The sequence below is a fragment of the Bactrocera tryoni genome, chromosome 3, assembly GCF_016617805.1.
Source record: "Bactrocera tryoni isolate S06 chromosome 3, CSIRO_BtryS06_freeze2, whole genome shotgun sequence".
Lineage (NCBI taxonomy): Eukaryota > Metazoa > Arthropoda > Insecta > Diptera > Tephritidae > Bactrocera > Bactrocera tryoni.
This window is the reverse complement of record NC_052501.1, coordinates 33892767-33918774: the sequence shown is the minus strand read 5'-3', so window position 1 is coordinate 33918774 and position 26008 is coordinate 33892767. Positions and strand designations below refer to the sequence as shown.

The 26008-nt window shown below is 33.3% G+C and overlaps 1 protein-coding gene across 5 annotated transcripts in view; it reads right to left on the bottom strand.

The window, feature by feature from the left end:
* Window positions 1-839: 839 nt before the first annotated feature.
* Window positions 840-26008, bottom strand: part of LOC120771833 (dopamine N-acetyltransferase) — a 64489-nt gene continuing 39320 nt past the window's right edge. For 3 of the 5 annotated variants that reach the window (XM_040100074.1, XM_040100075.1, XM_040100072.1), the window contains exons 2-4: window positions 5440-5610; window positions 2689-2841; window positions 840-1951 (exon numbers count right to left, since the gene is read on the bottom strand). In XM_040100074.1, the coding sequence (XP_039956008.1) occupies window positions 1517-1951; window positions 2689-2841; window positions 5440-5571 (720 nt within the window). In that variant the 5' untranslated portion in view covers window positions 5572-5610 and the 3' untranslated portion in view covers window positions 840-1516. Of the gene's footprint in view, window positions 1952-2688; window positions 2842-5439; window positions 5611-9068; window positions 9137-9669; window positions 10322-26008 lie in introns of those variants that run through there. The other 2 variants (XM_040100071.1, XM_040100073.1) reach the window with 2 other exon arrangements.

Here is a 26008-nt window from a genome sequence, read left to right as displayed (position 1 = left end):
CATACCTTCAGATAGAGGCATGCCTGTGCATTTCTCCTACCATTGCATGAACACCTGGCCGTAAAAAAGGTTTGTTCTCGTTGGATCCCGCACAATTTGACAATCGCTCAAAAAAAGGCTCGTGTGGATTGGTGTAAAGAAATGCTGAAAAAATACGATCGCGGTGCTTCAAAAGACGTTTATAAGATCGTCACAGGTGACGAATCATGGATCTATGCGTATGAGCCCGAAACAAAACAGCAATCGAAGTATATATAGCAAACTACGTATAAGCCCTGAAGGACTAATTTGCGACTGATGTGCCGAGAGGTTTGTGAGGTACTTGGGGTGTTCTGTTCTCTCGAAGCTTTTCATCACATAGAACTATATTTGACATTTTAGTAAACTGTGTTGGTTTGGACCCTACACGCCTTCACTATTACAACACAAACAATTTTACGTTTTAGGCAATTTACTATCATTCTTAGCAACCCAAAATTAACAAGAAACAGCCTCTAACATCACAGTTGCGTAATGATTGTAAATAGTTTTATCAAGAAAAAAATGTAATCTAAGGATCCCTAATATTAATGATTAATAACACAAATAGAATGTTTGTCAGTTATGAATTGATGTGCGCAATTAAGCTCTTTAAAAGTACACAAAATGAGTAATCGAAGTGAGTTAATACGAGTAAGAGGTAATCAGAGTTCTTGTATTTCTCTGCACAACAACACGTCTTAATCGAAAGTCTTTGTATACATAGTTTCTTCTTAAAGGAAAAAGCAAATTATATATTAAAATTCATATGCCACTCATGCTCTAAAATCTCAGCAAACAAAATCTAGAGAACACATAGATTAATTTTCACTTAACAATTTATTTCAGGCGATTGGTTTTTGTTAAATAAAATTTAAGAAGTAAGAATAAAAATCAATTGCATAATATTAAATTGTTGGCACCATAACGATACATACCATATATAAAAACATATATGTTAATAAAAAATACAAATTTTATTATGTGGTATGTCAAGGCCGAGAAAGCAAATAAACAGTTTCAATTTAATTGGGTGCAACACACGTTTTTGTAAGTGTGTTGTAAATTCATTAGGAATCGAATGTACTCAGTAAAAACTTTAATAATTTCTAATTTCTACGAATTTTGTGATTTATGTACTTATGTAGCTACACACATATGTACAAATACACGTTTAACATCTTAAACAATAAAAAGTATTATTAATTAATTATAAACTTGACTTACGGTACTAAATCTTGGCTTTAAAATAATTAACTGAAAGGCCTTAGGTACATTCATTACGATATTGGAAAGCCAATGATATTGATGCACATTATCATCAATATGTAAGTTTGGTTAGTAACATTTATTTATTGTACTTTTCTAATTGAATTACACCCTCACCGAACGGTTAATATTAATACTAAATAACATTTATTCTTCACATTTAAAATTTGTTTACAACCAATTGACATAGTAAAGTGGCCACACTGCTCAGTCACTCTAGAAATAGTATTTATAGCGTGCTCTTTCGATTGACATCTGCGATCTCTTTGACCAAAATACGTGCGGCCACGTGGGGCTCTGCCGGTGTGAACACCACTTCATCATTGACTTTGTAGTCGGAATAATTGAGTCTGTATACCTCGTGGAAGCCAAGTTTCTCCATAACACGAGCCGAATAGTGGCTGGAACATAGCACGTGCATGACCGGAATATTATGCTCCTTCATGTATTCCAGTGTACGCTCAGTCAGGCAACCAGCGATGCCAAGTCCACGATATTCAGAATTGACTGAAAGTATTTTACCGTCGACCATAACGTCGATGTCTGGGTACAAATCGAAAATATTAAAGTTCTCTTCAATTCTATCAAAAAGAGCCAGTATCTTCTTGAACTTCGCATGCTGGCATGAATCGGCCGCTTTCTCAGAAGGTTCAGCAGATGGCGGCTGAAACGGAAGATTGATAATATTACATTCTTTCATAAATCCGAAATATGTATAAATGTTATTCGAAAAATCGACAGTTCCAGAATATTTTTATATTCGGAATAAATAAATAAAGAATGATATTTTAGATAAGTGGATTTCAAGACTAGATAAAAATAAATTTATTTATCAGAGCTACTACTTAGATATAATACTTAAGATTGCCAGTTTCATGTCTTTGTGACTATTTATTATAGTAACTAAAGATTAATACATTTCAACGGTTCTTGCTAACAGGAAATATTTTTCTATATTAATACTACTATCATATTTCTGTGAAGTTTGCCATCGCTTGAAGGGGGAATGTTCTATGCAGTTTGTTTTGAGGGTCATGGGATCGTTGAAAATTGTCCATGTATTTGCTTTATAAATCAACTCTAGTCATATTCGTTGAAGAGTACTTTTTGAACCTTACATCTTGTTTGTTTTTTTAATAACAGATGTTAATACTAAAAGACGGTATATATTTGTTTATAAGATAAAGCTTTAGGAATCTGCGTACAGTTTGCATAAATTACAACAAAAGCGTTAGGTTCAAACACAGTAAGATGGTTAACCGCCTTTTATCTTATATTATGTGGGCACGCTAGAACAGATACATACATTCCAAATTTTCCAGAAGACACCTCTAAATGAGGTCTAGGTATGTGTTTGGATAAAATCGCCAATTTAATATTTATTGTGTTTATGATACTTACGGGTCTTTTCAGAAGTCCATTAAGAAAAATGCCAATCAAATCACCGTTATTATGTACTGCTTTGAAAGAACAGTTATCCTTCACACATTTCAATGTGTATTCCTCCAGCTCCTTACATTCACCCAAATCCAGAAATTTATTCAGCGGCTCATCCTAGAGTAAAAAGAGACAATTTGTCTTTATTGACTAATAAACAAATATGTCTATGTATATCTGCTGTTTAACAGTTTTCGATATGCTGTAGGAATATACATATGTATGTAATAACCAGCCAACTTCAGTTCAGCTCTGTGTAAAATACAGTAAATACTTGTATTTTGAATTATTTGATGTTATTAATTATATATGAGATCAAAATAAAGCACTAAGTAGGGCTTTGGAGACTAAACCGTTTTTTATTTTAATTTTCAAAAATCAATAATTCTAGTGCTTAAAGCACTAAGTTGGGAAAATGTCTTTTTGCCTGCCACAAAACGAAGAAGGACGCTATGTAGTTGAAACAGTGAAGAAATGATCGTGACGAGTGCGCGAATACAACAAAAGAAATAGGAATTTTACTATACCATAGACCATAAGAACATATTTATGGCAGATCGCAAAACTCTTTGATCATATGTAGTATGTATGTATGTATGTATGTATGTTAGTGTGTACCTCATACATATTACTATTGTTATTGCCGCCTTCTCAGTGACGCCTGCTGTTATTGTATGTTGTAGAACGTAATTGCATATTTAATATTCTCATTCTACTCTTCATTTGCATGCGGCGCGAATTTTTTATTGGCTATAAACATGCGTTTGCATACAAAGTTTCACACCTTTCCTTTTTATAAGCAAGTGCTTATACAAATAGATTCCATGAGATGCTTATAAGCCAACTTTTTACATTTATCCAAAGAATTAATAAATTTTGCGCCTTCACTCTCATAATAGCTAGCGAGTCGCATCCGTTTTCTCAGAGGTCACTCACATCGTGAAAGCTAAATTATATACGAATACACATGTGTTTTTAACATACTTACATATGTACGTACATATGTATCTGCGAATAAAGGTAATCCATATATTTATTAGGATATACCATTTTCTTATACAGTAGAGGCCCGCTAATCCGGATTCCACTGTAATCCGGAGAGGGTTAAAAAACTCAAAATTTCTATTATGTCCCTTGTAATCCGGACCGACATTCTCTATCCGTATTCTCTAATCCGGATCACATGTTTATTATTCACTACATTCGCTTTTATGCTTTTATGCTTTATTGGTTTAAGTTTTTTTTTGTTTTTTTGGAACATGTGTATTATTTGTTATAGTAAACAAACAGAAATTTATAAATAGTTTTTCATAATACATTGTTCTGATATGTCTTTGGTAATCCGGATTTCCTTATATTCCAGATAGGGGCCGGTTTTAATTGATCCGGATTAGCGGGCCTCTACTGTACTATGTATATGTATTCATGTCTCCATAGAAAAATATGGGTTTTTCCTTACAAACTAACGGAAAATTTTTGTATTTTCTTTATACAGTAGGAATAGAAGAATCTATTGCAAGTAAAATATAATAGTATCAGGTTTCCATTAGGGATGACATTATTACTAAGGGACGCTTCGGTCATTTTTAATATGTCATGATCTGAAAATGTTTTCACTGCATTCAGTAATGTTTACAATTTTAACATGGAGAGATATACGGACGAACAAAGTTTACAAATTATTCAAGTATATTACCAAAATAATATTAAATTATTAAGAAAATCATCTCCGTTGAGGCTAACTTTCTGAGTGGTGCGGTAAATAAACAAAACTGTCGATTTTGTTGCGAAAAAGATACACAAATTATTCATGAACAACCATTACATTCACCTAAAATGACACTTTGGTGTGGTTTTTGATCTGATGAAATCAATGGCCCGTTCTTCGTTCCAAAAGGGAATCTGGTGACATCGTTACTGTCAATGGAGAGCGGTCGATGATAACGAATTTTTAATGGCCGCAATTGGTTGATCTGGACAACTTCTGATTCTAACAAGACAGGGCTATGTGCTACACATCACGAGCAACAACCGAATTATTGCGAGAAAAGTTTGGAGATTCAATTATTTCAAGAAATTGTGATATTGAATGGCCTCCAAGAAGTTGTGATTTAACACCATTAAACTACTTCTTGTGTGGTAAATTGAAGTCATTGGTGTTGAGCAATACACAAGACTCTCTTCAAGCTTTAAAAGTCAATATTGAACGCGTTATTCAGGCATAGCACTTGATTTAGTGGAAAATTGGGATCATCGAATTCGTTTCTGTAAAAAAAGTCGTGGAGGCCATGATGTTATATTTAGAACGTAATTGTATTGATTAAAATCACATTCACATTCAATGGAAATCATTTGAATTTCATTAACAATTAGTGTGTTCCTTTGTGAAGAGAAATCATAAAACTCCTTTTGGAAAACCGTGTACTTCTTTGAGGTTTCGCGAACTTAATCTAGCCACCTCCTAGAACTTTAAGGGGGTATTCCAGTCTAGAATTTTGAAAAAATCGATTTTTTTTAGCATATTCTTAAAGACTGGACCTTTAAGAATATATTCCCCAAAGGAATTTTTAAAATTCCTATTATTTACCGACTTATAGCTATTTTAGAACTTTAAAACAACCGCACATGTAGAGACACAAGTAATTTGGTGAATCGTCAACGATTAAGTATAATAAATATTAATAAATGGATCATAATGTTTCCACTAAAACATACCTTGAAGAAAAATTTCCGAAGCATTGCCAGCACCGCCTCTTTATCCTTCTCGGTAATGAGCTCCACTGTGTATGGAGTTGAAGCTGGAGGCTTGGGTTGCGTTATGCCGGCTACATTCAGTACATTATCCATCTTTTGCGTTAGTCTTCGTATTGGGTAAAGATCAGACAACTAAAATAATAAAAATTGAATTTTGAAATGTTTTACTTTGTTTTTATATTTTTGTGTGTTAGTGTATAAATATATTCATTTTAGTTTCTCACATCAAGAATTTAATTTAAGTGTTGTATAGAAATATAATATAATAATATATTAATTAATTTTGGCGAAAAGCTCAATTCAAAAATGTGCCTGAATTAAGAATTTCACGCATAATTTCATTCGCACTGAAGTATACCACCAAATTCCTGAAGTGCTCAGAAATTGCGTTAATACACACCGCCAGTCGTAAATCACTATTTTAAGTTCAATGCTGTATCACATGCTCTTATTTTATAACATTCGCATACATACTATATACACCTAAATTTCGTGAGCTTATTATTTAATTCTTTATTATATACATAAATGTCATTCTAAATACTTAATTTATGCCTACACGTGCTACATACTATTATTTATAGTATATGTACATACATATGTATATCAGAATAAAATTACTTTTTTGTTAAATACAAAATATTTGATATTGAATTATTTCAAAATAGCAATTTTCTGTTTTCATTTTCAGGCAAAGTAACAAATTATGAAACAACGTTTTTACTTATTTATAATAGTAATATACATAATGACAAAAATGAATGTAATCTATGGATAATTTCCCATCACAATTGTTGTTGGGTAAATTAATTAACATGTCACGGTGAACAAAGTGACATACATACATATCTACTGATATCTACTGTGTACTTATATGAGACTTCACAATGCGACAAAATCGGTAAATCATCCATCACTTTTTATAACGGTATTTGTAAGACTTAATTATGACTGGGAATAAATCTGTGTAGGAAGAGTGTAACTAAAATGTTTGCCACTTGTTTTTTCCTCTTAACGGTTGCTGGTGACTTTACAAACTGTGATGTAGTTGCGGCTGACTGTCGGCCCGTGCTTTTGTTCATATGCTCGAGATAATAGGGAGGTAAAACATTTTTCTATACAAAACACACAACCAATTATAAAGTCCAATAAATAGGACAAGAAGAATATTAAAAACTTATTATAATAAAAATGGAATGGGCAAAAATTCCGCAATTTCATTTCAAACATTTATTGCTCGTAAATTACGATAAATAATATTATTATATATTATAATCGAAATCTATAATAAAATAAAAAGCTGTCATTTGAAATAAGCGTACATAATTTTTACAAAAACACGTGCACCTCCATATATTAGGTGTACCTATAAAATTATATGTAAAACGACCACAAATTATAATACAATATACATATGTATCTGGTATTAGCGTAAGCAACTAATGAAGTTAAGTGATCGAAACTTTGAATGCAATTAGAAAAATGCAACGTCAGACGTAAACACGCCTTGCTCCCTTCAAAAATCAATTCCAGTACCATGTGCATACTGGATAGGTAATGAATTTATGAAATTAGCAAAACTTAGCGCAGGCGAAATTGCTCATGTGGAAAAAGTCTACCAAATAGAAAGCAAACAGTTTCAAACCTTTCATATGATTTTGCGTCGAGTATTTCATCTGTGAGAGATTAATGTTTAATAGCTTATTACATTAGTTTATTAAGGGGGTATTCTACTCTAGAATTTTGAAAAATTCGATTTTTTTTTATATATATTTAAAGTTTAGACCCTTGAAAACATATCCTCTTAAGGATTTTTAAAAATTAAAATTATTTGAAGAGCTACAGTTACTTTAGTGGCGCAGTACCTAGCCCGGTTCGGCCGTATCGAATTTTTTAAACGCGTTTTTCTCGAAAATACTTTTTTCCACACTGTGCCAGCATTATCTCAAGTTCTATACAACCGATTTACTTGAAATTTTGTTATATAATCCTTTATCGTTCCTATAAGCATCGTGTCAAAATTTTTATTTTTAATATTTTAAAAAAATTCAGGAATTTCAAAAAAAAGCGTAAAAAATGATTTTTATTTTCAGGCAGGCGCCATTTTTTAAAAAAAAATTTTTTCGTATTCCCTGAGGTAGGGACTATAACAGCATCCTTACTGATTAAAAATTTCTTTTGATTGTTTTTTCAGACCACCAGGAGAGTCAGGATCAATGTCACCAGGAAGCGCCATTTTTTTTTTACACCTGTCTCACCCCCCTCTAATTATTTTAATTTTTAATATTTTTTTGTAAATTTTTTTTCTGTATTCTTAAGATATCAATAAAAACAACATAAAAAAATGGAGAGTAAAAATATTAATTGCCTTTTTTATTGACACTTTAAAAATTACCTGAAATTCATGCTTCTAGAGTAGAATACACCCTTAAGGAAAATTTGAAATTTTTACTTATTCAGTATTTTGAAAATATTTCGGAATTCCGGGTTACTAGAAAACTTTCATCACATAATTATAGCTACCACTTTCTAGACGAATTTTTCTTTTTCTTCTTCTTTATAGTAAATATAGCATACTTTGTACAAAAGTCCGTTAGAAGAGCGGTTATACTCGAAATAATTTCGTGCAATTAAATCCTGACTGAAGAAAAGGTCGGATATCCTATAAAATAGGGTCTGCATATACGCAAACTAGTCCCTCACTTTTTGAGATATTGATCTTAAATTTTGCGCACGTCCTTATTTCCCAGGAAGCTGCTCATTTGTCAGAACCGCTGTAGCATATATGTATGTAGCTGTCATACGAACCGAACGTTCGGAACGAATTTCTTGTATGGAAAACTTTTGCATTTGAAAAGATCTATTCACGAAATTTGGTATGGGCTATTTTCTGAAGCAACAATGTAATCTCCGAAGATATTGTTCAGATCGGCTCACTATAGCATATAGCTGCCATACAAACCGCACGTTCGGAACCAATTTCTTGTATGAAAACTTTTGTATTTGACGTGCTATCTTCACAAAACTTGCCATAGATTTTTGTCCAAGGCAACTGTGCAATTTTTGACGAAATTGTACATATCAGTTGACTATAGCTTATAGCTGCGTACAAACTGACCGATCAAAACCAAATTCCTATATGGAAACTTCTTTATTTGTGAAGGATATACTAGCTTCGTTGCTACCAAAGTAAATCATAAATGAAAGACACATACATATGTATGTATAGTGTTCTTGCTAAAAGTATCTCCTTTGGCACACACATCTGTGGGCATATTCGTATTTAAGTATAAATGTACATATTACCTCCAAATTGTAACTTATTCACAAATATGGTATATTTGGTATAAACACATTCAAACTTAATTTTATTTTCTCACAGTATTATTGTATGTACATATGTATGTATGTATGTATTGTAAAGCTAAAGGCTCCTTATCTAATTTCGACTTCAATTTTCGTATATTTTCCATTATCAACTGCGGTATTGGTCTAATTAGTTAAGTAAGGATCTCGCAGAATGCTGTTTAAATCGTAGAAAGCTTACTGTTTTACTGCAAACATATGCACATACATACATAGATACATACCTTTTCGAACGCCATGAAGCAAGCAGCTATTACTTCTGGTTTTCCCATATTTCTTATGAACCAAAAAAGCGTATGTATACACCCACTGACTTGTACTATACTTACATATGTATATATTTTTGGTCACATATGTATATGTAAGTATAGTAATCTCAATATATGTACATATGTATAAATTAAATTTCCAATGCCACAAGAAAAATATCGGTTTCAAAAACTTTCGTTTTTCAATCACATAAACAAAAACTAATGTTCACATCATCTTCAATATAATCTAAATTTTGTATCTTGAATTAATCGCCGACAGGTGCCGCGTGCCTCATACTCTAATTAATTTGAATTGTTTACATTTTGACGGTGAAATGAAATAATAAACACATTGCGCCGCAGTCAACACGCTCTGCACACCGAACCAAGGGGAGTGTGATAAAACCTCAAATGTTACATATTTTCTTACGTATATTAGACAACACATTTGCATGTACCTACATACATACATAGTACGTACATATGTAAATTGATTTCTATGCACTTGAATAATTAAGTGCACTCGGTTAATTTTGTTTGATTTTTCAGATTTGCCGCCGTTTACACCACTTACCGTGTACCGCGCCTCAAGGATAATCGCGTCTTTTTTCGCGAAATCCCGTTTCTGTTTCTTTCCCAACATTGTTGGCTCGTGCAAATTCTGTATTTCCATTTTGTTATGTTTATTTATTTATTCTGCGGCTGTATTTTATTCAAATTCGATGTCAGCACGATTTGTTTTGCTAGCGTTTTTCTTATTTGTTTTGCTATTTTAGCTATTCTCGCGTTATCGCCGATTTTTGGTGATTCCAATATGTGCTGATGCGTCAAAGAGCCAGAACACTAAATCACTGTGGCACACACAACGACGTTAATGGATACGAAAAATTTCGAAAATTTAATTTCTTAAGATTTTTGTTTGTTTATTTTAAATTTAAACGATTAATACGATTCTTTTGTCTGGCACACGAATTTATGCGCGCACGCACCCGCGACTACGCGACTATACCGGCATTTGAATACACTTTGATCTTTAGAACCTCTAATGAAGTGGATAGCAGCGTAAAAGCTTTTGAATGTCCTTTTAATTTAGCAAATTTAGTTATGCTTATGTCTGTCTGTTCGTACACATGTATTTATTCAACAGAACATTTTAGCGTAAATTGATTTTGCTCGATTGGAAATCGCTTTGCGCACTCGGTTCACTGAAAACGATCGACGACTGGGCAAATATTCGCAACCGCTGGTTTTATATTCGTTTAGCGAAAATTCGCGCAGATCCAGCTATGTTACCGGTCCCTGCTGGCTGCAGCCAAACGCCTGTTGTTAACATAGTCATTTTGCAAAAGCACATCAGAACCTCTCTCAACTACGAACTCTACTCAACAACGGCTGGTGAGCACGAATAAGATGTGCACGCTACTTAGCGGTTAGAGTTTACCTGTAAAGTTGCAAATGTAACTAAGAAATCTGAATATCGAAGTTGCCGTTAGGAAGAGTACTCTTGTAATCAAGCCAGATAGATGTGGGGTATGAACCAGTTGCATGCGGTGTAATGGTTTTGTAAATTCCTAAATTATAATAACTGTCATAAAAACTAAAAAGTAAGCCGTTAGACTGAGGTCGGGCACTGGTCACTTTGCACTAAGGGCACTTGAACTGTGTAAAAATTTCGTACATAAAAGGAGTACAGCGCATGGAGATCACCTGGTAAGTTTTTCAGTAAAAAGCTTAAAATACCTACTGAATCCAAAACTTCGAATGTCATAGTTTATTGTGGCCAAATTAACGAATTACATTTAAGTATAATCTGGACGTATTCAGCATCTTTTATAGGCATATGAATGTATAACTAAATGCTCGATAGTCAGAATTGGATTTCTTTCCATCAGATCTTTTAATCGCGAGATTTGTTAAAATCTTTACTGATGCGGTTGGATCAAGTAACATTGAGTATATGGATTTTCTTTATTTTTACAAAAACTACAAATTTAACAATGTTAAAATGGATAAGTAACACACCAACATAATAACATTTAAATAATAGTTTATTTATTTTCGGAATTTAATTCGATTTAATTCAAACAATCATGTGCCCAAAACTAGTTGTGATGATATTTCTAAAATACACAGACCAATATATACGCTCAGTCATAATATATCTGCTTTTTATGATTTCAAGTATTTCGGAATGTATAAATGTATGTTCATATGTAAATGTTTGCTGTGTAGAGTGCTAACATTTGAGGAAAGCTGAACACAATTTCTCACTTTAAATTTTTTGCTTTCAATTTTATGCCACTTTTTTTTTGGTTTTCAATTGTTTTCCACACAAGCACACTTGCTCTGCTCCAAGTAAATATGTAAATACATACATATGTAGACATATATTACACAAGTATACGTTTATGTGAAAACATCTTTGTGACGAATCAGCTAAGCCAGTGAGAATTAACTCGGTTGAGAGATTAGCATTTCACTTTCGGTCTGTAAGCTTTGATGCTTTTGGAAGTATCTACATACACAAGCAAGCATTTTGTAGGCTGGTACAAAAGACTGTTCTTCGGCTAGCTTCAGCCGCGACATAATCACTAAGCCTTGAAATCCCTTTAAACTAGTACGATCCTCCATTTGTGGGTTAACGTCTTAAGCATCGCCTTAATTCAATAAAATGCATTATTAGGGAGTCTTCTTAATATTGGGTAATTTGAAATTCAACACAAATAATTTTGAGGTACACTGTATACAAACAGGGGTTCATTCCTTTTAACCGACGAAGAGAGATAACCGATGGACAGGTTCGGTAGATAGCGTGGTATATAAACTTTGATGATCGAGTATACTTTATAAAACAGCAAAAAAAATCACTTCGTAACTTTAAATTAAATCCTGATATCAAATGCTGGTCAAATTGGTCATTTAATTTTTCAAAAATAAACGAGATCAAAAAATAACTTTTCAAGTTCCCTGATACCAAATATGTGTACAGACACTCTTCTCTCTCCAATATTGATCAAAATGTGTAATATTTCAATAAAATTACTTATTAACCATAATGTGGTTTAGCGCTGAATATGAATGAAATTGGTATAGACCCTGGTCCAAACCTCATATCTCTAATATAATGAATTCCCGTCTTGTGATTGACGTTTTGCATATCAACTCAAGATATTACACTTAGCCACTTGGGTTGAATTTATGTTACATATGTATGTATGTATATGTATCTCATTTAATATAAGTTAATAACATACATACATACATATGAATATATTTTATTGTGATCCATTCACCATTCTCTCGAAACAGTTTTTAATATAAAATTTTGCAACACCTGCGAGTATTTCTCCGCCTGTAATCTAATTGCTAGTGTTTAAAATGTTCGGTTTCACCCGAACTCGGTGCTTCCGTACTCGTCTGTTCATAATTTTTATGTGTGTTAGGTGCAGTATACATATCTAGAATATTATTAATAATAATTAATGGTTTAAAATAATAGGTACAGGTGTATTATTGCCTTTTCTCCCGAGTGTACTAATAGCGCCATCAAAATGGTGCGAGCTATTCCGATCTACAACAGGTGTTCGCACAAGGAAGATTGATATCTTTATGTGTGTATGTAATTCTAATTAAATGTGTGGGTGTGTGTATGTGCATCTATTTAGATATTAAATATTTTAGTCTTCTAATAATTTTAAATTTAGCTGTTCGACGTGGAAAATAACCAGCTCAGTTATGGGTTTGCTAATAAAATAAAATGACTTCAGGTTCACAAACACGCACATATTTATCTACGTTGACCACGAACGCGTGCTACTTTTCAGTTATTGAATTTTGTTTATTTTCCACTCAAAACAATTGTTTATTTTCATTTCTATTCTGTTACCACAAAGCAAAATAAATCATAATTTTTATACTCTCGCAACAAAGTTGCTAAGGAGAGTATTATAGTTTTGTTCACATAACGGTTGTTTGTAAGTCCTAAAACTAAAAGAGTCAGATATAGGGTTATATATATAATAAAGTGATCAGGGTGACGAGTAGAGTTGAAATCCGGATGTCTGTCTGTCCGTACGTCCGTCCGTCCGTGCAAGCTGTAACTTGAGTAAAAATTGAGATATCATGATGAAACTTGGTACAGGCATTTCATGGCTCCATAAGAAGGTTAAGTTCGAAGATGAGCAAAATCGGCCCACTGCCACCCCCACAAAATGGCGAAAACCGAAAACCTATAAAGTGTCATAACTAAGCCATAAATAAAGATATTAAAGTGAAATGTGGCACAAGGATCGGAAGAAATCGGATAATAACCACGCCCACCTCCCATACAAAGGTTATGTTGAAAATCACTAAAAGTGCGTTAACCGACTAACAAAAAACGTCAGAAACACTAAATTTTACGGAAGAAATGGCAGAAAGAAGCTGCAGCCAGGCCTTTTTTTGAAAATTGAAAATGGGCGTGGCGTCGCCTACTTCTTCTTCTTCTTAATTGCCGTAGACACCGCTTACGCGATTGTAGCCGAGTTAATAACAGCGCGCCAGTCGTTTCTTCTTTTCGCTACGTGGCGCCAATTGGATATTCCAAGCGAAGTCTTCTCCACTTGGTCCTTCCAACGGGGTGGAGGTCTTCCTCTTCCTCTACTTCCCATATTCCCACTTATGGACCAAAAATCATATCTCAGGATTTCAATCAAATTCGGTATATAATGAAATATGGGTGAAATCGGTTTACAACCACGCCTTCTTTCAATATAACGCTATTTTGAGTTCCATCTGATGCCTTCTCTGTATAATATATATACATTAGGAACCAATGATGATAGCGGAATAAAACTTTACACAAATACGGTATTTGAAAGATATGTAAATGACGGATAATGAAATCTCGATTATCACTTTATCATGCGAGAGTATAAAATGTTCGGTGACACCCGAATTTAGCTCTTCCTTACTTGTTTAGTTTTTTCTTTGCTGTAGCCATTTATCAAAACATAATACTTCTTTTGACTTTATTTTTATTTCTTATTCTCTTTCAATAAATAACATTCATAAATAATGCTATAACCCAACAAACGATTTTCTTAGTGATTTTATAAAAATATGTACATATGTATGTATTTATGAAGCTCAAAAACGTCAATTCATTAAAAATTAATGTTTGTCTGTGCTCCCTTAGTAGAGGGCCATCAGTTTGGTAAAATTACAGTAGGTGGCGCCGCGGTAGAATTGCAGACTCACGGGTAGGCCAAAGTATCAATTATTTCGCTAATACCTCAATCCAAAGTTTGAAAAGATGACCGCAGAATTATAATAAAATATACATATTCAAATTAAATGAATAAATCGGAAATTTTGGATCTTGACAATATACATGTGTATATAATCGCATTTGAAACTCCTCTTAATATCAAAGTCTCGGATTTAGGATAGTCTAAAGTTCTAAATATTGCTCTTCTAGACTCTAAAGTGTAGACCACACTGCAAGAAGTGCACTAATATGTAGTCATGGACTTGAACAAAATTAGTAACATATTGATTCGGTGCAATAATGTAAAATCATGAAAGGGCGCATGACTAACGAGTTGAGAAATGTTGATCGCCCAGAAATTTAATTTAATGAAATCTGAATAAAACAAATTTAAAAGTGCATGGATATAGGGCAATGAAACTCGTTGATAAGCACAAGTGACTGACTGATTTGCGAAGCAAACAAAATTAATAAAAATGTATGCATACAAAACCGAAATGCCTGTAAGGAATCCCTAAAGTCAATGTATCTTCGCACTAATCCGTTATCAGTCTTGCGGTCGTAATTTGATTAAACGTGAGATTTGAATGGATGACATGCTTGATATTGCTTTGAACCAGTTTATTATGCAAGTAAAATTATGATAATACTAAACAAATTTGCATAAATATCAAGACTTAATGAATAATACAATGAATAAATATACTTACAATCAATTGTATTTTACTTTCGTTTCTTTCATTTGGGAAGTTCCTAAGCTCTATTATTACTCATTGATATCGTTAAATATTTAGAAACAATAATATCTAAATTGTGCTCAAAAAGTAATATAAAATCCCCTTTGATCGGATTGATTAACAAAATATGAACATAATGTATGAAACCCCATTTTATTCACCGAACGAACAGCTGGCATAACTCACACTGAAGTAGAAGAGCAGGTTATAAAAAAGTTTCCACTGTTTAGTTTAATAAATTTGTGTTTAATTTTGTATTGAATTGAACCAGATAACATTGTGTTTCTTCCTCTGGAAAGTTTTTGGAGAGAAAGTGACTAATCGAAAACGGCTTCTATGGTTCTAATTCTATAGACAATAAAATTCTAGGAAGCTACCTGGAAGCGCAAGTCGTTTGCTACACTCTAAATATTATTTAAATAGCATTTAAAAACAAAATATGCCTGGCCAGACCCGAGGGTCTCGATGAGGGTTAAGCATTGTCAGTGTTTATTTCTATTATTATTGAGCTCCTCTCAAGAATAAAAGTTTTTTGCACCTCAGATATTAACTTGTTTTATAACATTCACGAGATGTCGTATTAAATGTGTTTAAATAATTGCTCTGTTCTAATCCCGGACGGACAGACAGACGGACAAGGCTAAATCGTCTCAGCTCGTCATATTGATCGTTTATATAACGTAAATAAGTATATACTTTATGGGATCTCTGACGTTTCCTTTGTTACAAACATTCCGGTTTTATATTTTGACTTTTGCTTTTGCTTTAAAGGAAGCAATAAGCGGTTCAAGTAAGATGTATCTTCACATGTATGTATGTGCAGTTGTTCAGCAATGTTTTTAAGAATGGTACGAAAAATAAATTAGGTAACAGCGAACAGCCAAATCAAAACAAAATAAAACGGTACAGGCTAGTCATGTGATGGGATATTAATTTTACTCTGCTGCGGTTTTCGACAGTGCGGCTGTTAATAAAATGTCAAAGCCTCCATTGTCACAATAACCACATTGGAACAAGGTCGCTTGTGGTGGGTTTTTTGCAAAGTTCAATTCTGAATATTTAATGGTTCTGATACATTCTTTTATACATCTCTTATACATAAAGGAACGCATACAGAATATGAATTTCTAGTTTTAATGCTGTTTATATGCAAATATGTGAAGAAGGATCGGCGGTGTATGTGCATATGTGTGTGGATTAATATAACAGCTCGATTTGTTGTGTACTTTTCCTTAACAGCTAAAATTGTAATTGTAACTGTATGTGTACAAATAGTCACTTATTTAATGTGTTCGTATTCTATACATACCTACATATATAGCGCAGAATGAGGGTTCGATCAAACAACTCATTCTAAAGCTTTTAATAATTTTTTCCAACCAAATAAAGACGCCGAAGATTTAGTCTAAAGTATTGTGGCTCGCCAATTGATCGGTCCAATACATTCAATATTTAGGTACGCTGACATGTTATAAAACAACACAAAACTAATCCCATTGATATGGAGATGCCAACCGTATTGGCAGCGACGTTTTAAAGTGTTCAGCTTAGTTTCTTGATCTGATGAACACTATTTGTTGTATTGATTTACTCTTGAGCAATATTATATATAATTCTACATTCAAGTCTTCCTAAAAAATCAGTATCCTTTTGGAAATTAGACTAAGCTGTTCAAAATTAAACTTGAATTTGTATTTTGCAATCAAATTTAAGTTTTTCTGAGTTCCTTAGGATTATAATCATTCTTCAAAAGTGTAACAACGTTGCTTTGGCGTTACAAATTATAAAAAAGGAGTGCAATTTTTCAGGTCTACCTCTCTGGTTATCTATAAAATAAACATTTGGACAGTTTCAGTAACAATCCGTTTTCTTCTTGAAAAAATTTAACATCAGGCTTGGGTAATACATCTCATATTTCCAATACTATATCTGAGCATTATCGAATTTGTTTCATTAGGGGCACACCTATCGCAAATAGTTTTTGTGCTGCAGCCTTCTAAAGTTTGGCCCAGAGATAAAAAGATGCCCAATTTTCTTGTCACTAGAAATGTAAGAAGCGCTCACCCATCAAACTTTGACAGTTGACTGGTTCTGGTGGGTTTTGACGTTTTGCAATTGCTTTGACTGGAACGGCCTTTTGAAATTATACCAAAAACGGAGTGATTTGAATATTAGAATTGATTTTCAATTACAATTGATTAAAAACATTTATTAACTGCGAACTAGCAGGCTTAATTCACCTTATTAAGTATTGAAAGATCAAAAGTCAGTTGTTTTGATATACCATAAAATCATAAAAAAGGATTTAAGTTCTTTCGCCATATATGAAAAGTCGAATATATAGTATAATAATAATAATTACAATCGTAATAAATGTTGGCTGTTTTAATTTAAATGCCTAAAAATCATTATTTTGCCCGATCTGGCTACAATGATATAAAAAACGCTTATTTTGAGGCGCTCTTCCACTAGAATAAGTTGGGCATCCCTTTGTCCTTGGTTTGGCCGCTCGGTTCAATCAGCTCTATCAATTCATCTCTAAACGCGTTTTTTCTCGAAACAGCATTTTTCGAATTTGCTGCAGTGATAACTCGAAGCCAAATGATCCAATAATCATGAAATTATTTTCTGTTTCTTTTATATATATGTAATTCTACATACAACCCCCTTTCGATTTGATTATCTGTTGAAATATCGAATTTTGCCAGCCCAACAACGACTAAAATTGCAATAAATTCTTTTTTAAAAACACCGCAATTTTGCCATTTTCTGATTTTTTTTTATTGTATGGAGAATATCTTTTCGTTTAAAACGAATTTTTAATTTTTATGTCCGGCATCTTGCAGCAGTAGAGGAACTTTCTTTAGCGCCATCGGAAATTTAGTATAATATTAATTTCACTGTGTATTCTTGAAATATGTACATATGTGCCTAATTACATATATACATAAGTCTCTATGTTTTACCCGCTTTCTAGTTAAATTTCTACTTCAAAAGAATGAAAAGATTTAATTTTCAGAGTACTATGTCTTTTAATAGCTTAAGTTTTTTTAGTTGCAGGTTGTTGCAATTAAACCTGTTTAGATGAATTTGAATAACTCAACCTCAAACTTGCAAAAACAAGTACAAGGATAATGTATACGGATCAATGTCCCTATACTTTAGGTTGTTTCTTTCTACTCATAGATTCAGTTACAGAGTGGGTAGTCGCTGTTCGTTGCGTGCAGATACGACGACTGTCAAGTTTTGCTTATTTACGAGACATTACCAGCGCAGACACGGTCGACGGGCACATACATACATACTACATATGCACAAAGTATGTAAGAGATTTGCTTTAATTTGCTCATTTGGGCATTAACGAAATTTAAATACAAAATAGAAGTGCATGCACTCGCACACAGGTCGCACAGATATCTTGTCATATTTTGCGGTTTCCCCGCACCTTCAACTGCTTATAGCCGCCTTTGTGGAGCGGCCGCTTTTGCAAGCAAACTTCTGCGATCTGTCATCTATCAACTTGACAGCGCCCAATGTATGTACGAACACACTCATATGTATGCGTATGCTAGGGTGACATGGCAAAATAATTAGTCAACGGTGTGCCACACATCAAGTTAATAATTAATAGACAAACACTGCAAACTATTGCGGGTGACAATGCCAGTAAATGACAATAGCATTAACGGAATTCAAAATCTACATAGACAGTTGCCTTCTGTTACCTGCCTCAATAATTGCACATTATTTGAAAATGCAAATCGACTGTACTTACAGATATATCTACAAATACGTACATTTGTACGTAGGTAAATATATGTTTGTATATATAATATGTATATTTAATTTGTGGGGAATAATAACATAGGTTTAAGCTGCGACACAAACATACTTATATATGAACAACGGTAATTTCGATGGGACACCGCGATAATGCAAGAAATATTGCCCATTGTCGAATTTCGCGATTGGTAAATTGAACAATTGATTTGTAATAATTGCAAGGTTTGCGATTAGATATGTCCATGATCAACTTCTGGCAAATGAAGCCGCGTTCGGTGAGATACGATTAATTAATATCTTTCAAGATTATGCTTTTAATATCGCTTTCGCAGGTCTTAAATAAAGAGTGCTAAAAGCTCGGTTAGCATTTGTCATGCCATCGCCATTGTGCAAAGCAGATTTAAAGTTGATCGTACAAGTTGTCAATTTGTTATGTTTCGAATAATAAGGTTATTGTTTTCAATTTATATTTACTTTTTGTTTACTTGTACATTAGGCATAAGACAAACTCGGTGTCTCTTCCATTTTTTACCAAATAATAAATTTTAAAATCGTTAATACAGTCTAACTTCCCTATTACGAAATTAGATACAACGAAGTTTTCTTTATAATGAATTAGTTTTCAGAAGTTTTTGCTCTCCTTATAACGAAGTTCATTGCGCCGAATTTTGCTATACTCCGATTTTTTTCTAGACCCATAACTCGAAAACCAAGTTTTCAATCTCCCTAATACAATCGTCACCATCACAACTGAAAACGTTGATTGTGATATGACTGGGTTTCAGAAGCTTAAATTACTTGTTATTGGGAAATCAAAACTTGACTTAGATCGTTCAGTTTGCCTGACAGTTCTATGCTATATAATTGCCAATATCGACGATTTCGACAATTGAGCAGCTTCTTAGAGATAAAAGGTGCAAAACATATGCAAAGACACATATGGTCGGACACACATATGGTGGCTAAATTGGCTGAGCTCATCGCGCTGATCATTTACTTATACGTAGGTTGCTATATATATTTCTGGCCTAATAATGTAAATAGGCATATTTATCAACGAAAATGTTTTTTTATTTTTTTTTTTTTTTTGTCGATTGCTGTTTTGTTTCGGGCTCATACGCATAGATCCATGATTCGTCACCTGTGACGATCTTATAAACGTCTTTTGAAGCACCGCGATCGTATTATTTCAGCATTTCTTTACACCAACCCACACGAGCCCTTTTTGAGCGATTGTCAAATTGTGTGGGATCCAACGAGAACAAACCTTTTTTACGGCCAGGTGTTCATGCAATATCGAATGTATGCTGGTGGGAGAAATGCATAGGCATGCCTCTATCTGAAGGTATGTTACATGACGGTCTTGCATTATCAGTTCACGTACGGCATCGATGTTTTCTGGCACAACGGCTGTTTTTGGACGACCTTCACGGAATTCGTCTTTGAGCGAGCGTCGGCCACGATTGAATTCGTTGTACCAGTTTTTCACAGTGCTATAGGATGGTGCTTCATAGCCATACAAAGATTTTAGTTCATCGATGCACTCTTGTCGTGATAATCCACGTCGAAAGTTGTGAAAAATGATCGCACGAAAATGTTCACGAGTTAATTCCATTTTTTGGCCGAGATGAATTTTTTAATTCCCTGTAAATAAAACAATTCACGATTAAATGACAAAACGTTCTGAGTGATGTTATGCTAAAAAATGTCAAACTTTCCAATGGAAATGTCAGATTGCACCTGGCAACACTTAGTGTTGCCCTAGGCCAGAATATATATAGCAGCCCTCGTATATATTTTATAGTGTTAGCGATATTTTCTGCTAACTGTTATAGACTTCGTTGGAAACTTAATACACCCCATTCTTGGTATTTGCTGCTTATTTTCCTCCTAACATGACTTCAATATCACTGCAAGTGTACCAAAGTAATAACCTTAACCACAAACAATTCTACAGAAAGTCAATTCTACTAAACACTTGAACATAAATGGAGGAAATAATCCCATTTATTGTATTACTTTATATAAAACTGTACATTCTTTTAACACAATTGCATTACGAATTTTCTTATATGTATAGCAAAGTTTACTTTTGTCCAATTGAGATTCGCTATAAGCACCTTTGACTGTACTTTGTAGGGCATTACGAGTGCCAACCAAAGATGCATAAGTAAATACATTTGCAATCATAAAACTCGCTATAATACCAAAATGTCTTTAGAAATTTTTGCGCTACTGTTATCCTGCGAATGGAGATGTTGTGCCTTCCTAGTGTGTGACGCTTTCCAGTTTGTGTTCATTCTGAATGGATTTGCTTGTGACGCTAAAGGCACCATAATTCTCGAAACTAATGTTTAAATGGTCAATAATTTGTAAGAAAATGTTTTCACGTGTTGAAATGCTTTTTATAACATCTGTTTCAGCAACACGAAGACTATTCTTCCTGTTATTTACGGATGCTTTCAAAAACCAGACCAAACTCAGCGTCTACAATTTATTACCGCAAGGAACAGTCATTAATATAATAATTCGATTGTATTTGCATACATGACGCGTGATGTGTTCGTCGGTCCCATTGGCTATAGCTAGCTTTTATGGCGTGTTCGACACCTGTCATCAATTAAATCACGTATTAAGGCGCATTATGGTGGTTATGGCTCATGAGTCTATGGGCAGCTATGCCACCTGATAATACCTACTATTATTTTCTAATTCGAACATGTTACCATAAATAAGTACAACTGAATGGGTGTTTATAGCTGTCTGTAAAGAAACGTATGTATGTTTGATAATTTGACAGCCAAAGATTAATTAAGTCGTCAATATGAAAACGGCAAACGTCAAATTATTGCTGCTGTAGCAAATTACTTTCCACACCTCAGTGATTAGCGTGAGTATGTGTTTAAAATTGAACTAGTAAACAAATTATGCGAAGCGTGTTTCATTTAATCCGTAGTTTGCTTCAGATCCACTTCTTCCCAGGTGCGACTTTTGGATTGTTTTCAACATTAATTAATGATAATACGTATGGAGGTGCGTGTTTTTTTTCGCACCGTCGTAATTATACTACGTGGGTATAATTAATATGTTATGTTTAAGTCGTCACAGATATTTAATTACTTTAAACTGTCAGTGACTACACTATTCACCATTTTACATTACTTTGAAATTTAACTTTTTATTAAAATATTTCATGCAATTAATTTCGCACAATTAACTTTGAGTTGAAATCGGTGAACATTTTTTGGCATTCTAAGTAAGATGTTATGGTATCATTTTGTCATTAATAAAAAACAGAAATTTAAATGTTTTTTCAACAGCATATAAAGCTGACTATTATGATATTATACATATACAGTGGCGTAGCTAGGAGGTGGGGGGGAGCCGAAGGGGGCCGTCGCCCCGGACGCAACGTCTTGGGGGCGGCAAAACGATCTTCGCTGTTTTTTAATATTCAGAAAAATACTTCAACAAATTTTTTTACAAAATTTATTATAAAAGATAAAGAGTTGTACACTCACAATGTAATCATCAGAATAACAATGAAAAATACTAATTTTCACTCAAATACTCTTCAGTTTTTCAATTTTTTTATATATTTTGGCTTATGTCTTTCTTAAAAATAGTGATAGAACTTAAAGATGCACTTTTCTAGCTTTGTCTAGCGACGTGTCACTCTCACAGTTACCCTATGCTTAGAATGTAACAAATACTTTTATTTCTCCAAATTTTCAAAAGTGGTATATAAAAACTCCAATTCGTGCAGAAATTCCTGCAAATTGTGTCAAAAGTGTATAAGATATAGGGCGAAAATGGGTTTTTTCTATGGCTTTTAATAAGATGTCTTGTAAATTTACTATCAATTTCTTCAAAAACCGTATTGTGAGAATTTTGGAACTTCAGAATTTGCGTGGCTTCTAGTTCCTAAATTTTATATACTTAAAATCGAAGATATTTTGTAAAAATTCACTTTTAGTCGAACCACCTCATGAAACTTGTAGGTCCCGGTCCTTGGCCCCGGGCGCCCGAAGTTGTAGCTACGCCACTGTACATATACGACGAAAATATGTATGTATTTATATAAAGTAAAGTTTTTGTTAATATACATAAATATAAAAATCTTGTAATTTATTTATATTTATTCTCGCGAAAAATGTTGCTACAGGGTTCAACTAACGGTTGTTTGTATCATCTAAAACTAATCGATATAAATATAGGCAAATTAGGCAATTCCTAGGGCCTAAGAATTTGAGGGCGTCATTTTGACAAACTTTCTTTACATATTTTTTTTAATTAAATTTATTTCAGTTCCCTTGAAGAACTGTTATGAAAGGAAAGTTGAGCCAATTCGCAATGCTAAGCAAAATTTTATAATTGATTTCCAAGTATTTGGCCGTTATTGATACTGTATTGTCTTCCATCGATGAAAGATAAGACGATCAGTTGAAAGAAGTTGCCAAAACTTTTTGACTTTTATCTAATATTGATCAGCTGCATGGTCTTGCATACACAGCTAGTTTTTTAACATTGTAAAAAATTAAAAAAAGGTATTGGAGGATTGATATTGGCAGAAAAATTGCCCATAACAGCACACCATTGCACGTTTTATAATAAATTTATTCAAACGAATTGAAGCATATCGTGCCAAATTTATTTATGGCAATAAGGTTAACGCAAACAATTTCTGTGCCCGAAGATAGTGGGGAGCTCAGTTTTTCTAATTGATACCTATCAAAACCCATCTGGTCACTGCAATGACCATCAACAATAAAACAGTTGTGTCTAACTTTTCAAATTAACAACAAAATATTTAAATAATTTACTTTGTTTATTGTACTACTAATTATAATATTTTTTTTTAATAATTGTGGCACCTATTGAGGTATCAATCCAACTGAAGGAAGTTTGGTTGAAATTTTGAAATTCTATTTTAACGATATCAACTCAACCCGTCAAAAGAAATTTCGGTTGAAGAGATGTAAAAATATTAATAGAAGACGGAAAATTGGTAACAAATTGTATTTATAATTTTAAACTATTTTAATCAGTTATTTTGTACCAAAACATGCATAGAAAGTTGAAAATTCTGTTGAGAACGTGGAATAAAATCCCGAAACTAGAAGACGCAAGCTACAATTTGGTAAGAGTAAAATGAAAGGAGCGTTTTGACCATAAAGTGTCGCTAGAATCTCCTATTTTTTGGGATATAGTAAAAAATATTTGAGTAAAATTAAATTTTTGAAACGTTTTTCTCCTCTTCAGTTATTTGTGGTTTAGCCACTACGCTACAAAAATGGTATTCATAACATTTAAAACCTTCTTATCAACCATAGATATCGTATGCGTCTGCCCAAAGTTAAATTTATTTAAAATGCATTTTTCATAATTACCAAAAGCCAGGAAAAGGAGAGTTTGTGGTAATGTTCTTTCATCTAATTACAAAAATGCTATTTGAAAGCCATATAATTGTCAGTAAAACTATGGCTTGTTAACGAGTTCACATAGATTTGACTTACTGGCTTTTTCTTGTGCCCAGCATATCAGTTTTGGCCATAACATGTTTGTCTTATAATATATATTATATATATAAATCAAACATAATGTTCCTTTTAATAACACTGCTCAACAAATCCGAAAAAAAAAATTTTCAACTGATGTGCTAAAGGGTCTGTGAGATATCTGAGGTGCCAGGATTATGAATTTGAGTTCGAAATGTATCCATCACGTACGGCTATTTTAGACATTTTATTAATTCTACGTGTTGGCAAATTTTTACTATCAAATTCGGTTTTAGCAATCCAAAATTAATACGAAACAGCCTAAAAAACACAGTCTCAAAATGTTTTGGCTCTTTTTTAAACATTTTCAGCTGTTTAATTATCTGTCAAATCTTCAGTTTTGGGGTTGGCAACACCATTGAAAATTTGACTGAAAATAATTGATGTAATGGGTTGTCAAAAAAGTCTTGCGGTATTTTTATTGAATTTTTTTTTATTGAAATTGAAATGAATTTTTGATGACTCATGCCCAGCTCTTGACCGATGCTACGGCTGCTACTATGTCGGTCTCTTTCGACCAATTCAGCGATTTTATCGCAATTTTCGACGACAGGCCTTCCGGAGCGTGGCGCATCTTCGACCACCTCTACACCAGAACGAAAACGTTGAAACCATCGTTGTGCGGTGGCAATGGAAACTGTAACGGGTCCATAAACTGCACAAATTTTATTGGCGGCTTGAGATGCATTTTTGCCTTTATCGTAGTAGTACTGTCAAATATGCCGCATTTTCTCTTTATTTTGCTCCATGTTTGCGACGCTATAACTCACGAACGACTTAAAAGAAACGACAATCAATCAAACACGTGTTAGCGCGTGAAATGAGCTTTCCAAAAAGGTATAGCATGACCCGATGCGACGAATAAAACTAGAACTACGCGCTTTCAGCGCCAACTAGCGAAAATACCGCAAGACTTTTTTGACAACCAATATGTAAATTCTCCCATAAAATCTTCAAAATCTTCCGATTGGCGTAATGACTCATGTGCCTATGTACATATACATATGTTTAGGTATATATGTATGTACACATCTTTATCCAATCAAGGCATGCAAATGGCTCACAAATTGGTAAATTTTAATTTATTTTGGAATTATCAACACCTGTTTATTTGTTTCTAAAAAAAAGCGCAAAGCAACGGGAATCAATTTTGTATATTTCGTGCTTATCACAGACCACAGACAACTTTCAGCTAGTAAATTCGAAGCAATTTTTTGTCCGGTGTAGTAGCAGTAAGCATTATTAGTAAATCATGCTTTTGACAGCTCTCCAGCTCAGCATTCAGAATTTTACTTAATTATTATTATCTTTTTTTATTTTAGCTCACGGTTGTAGTTTTTCTGTATTTTAGCTGGAGTAAAAGTCAATTATAGATTTTTGTAGCAACCATAAAGCTATTACATAACATGTAGTAAATTCTACTACAAGTATAATTAATGTTTTCAAATAAAATGGTATTTGAATCAAAAATGGGTGTCACGTGGAATCTTTTGCATACTTAAAACATGCTTGCTGTTGGTTCCGATTTATAACCGCTGAGTGAAGTAAAGTTTTTTGAAGGTAGAAATTTCGCTTAAACAAGAATTG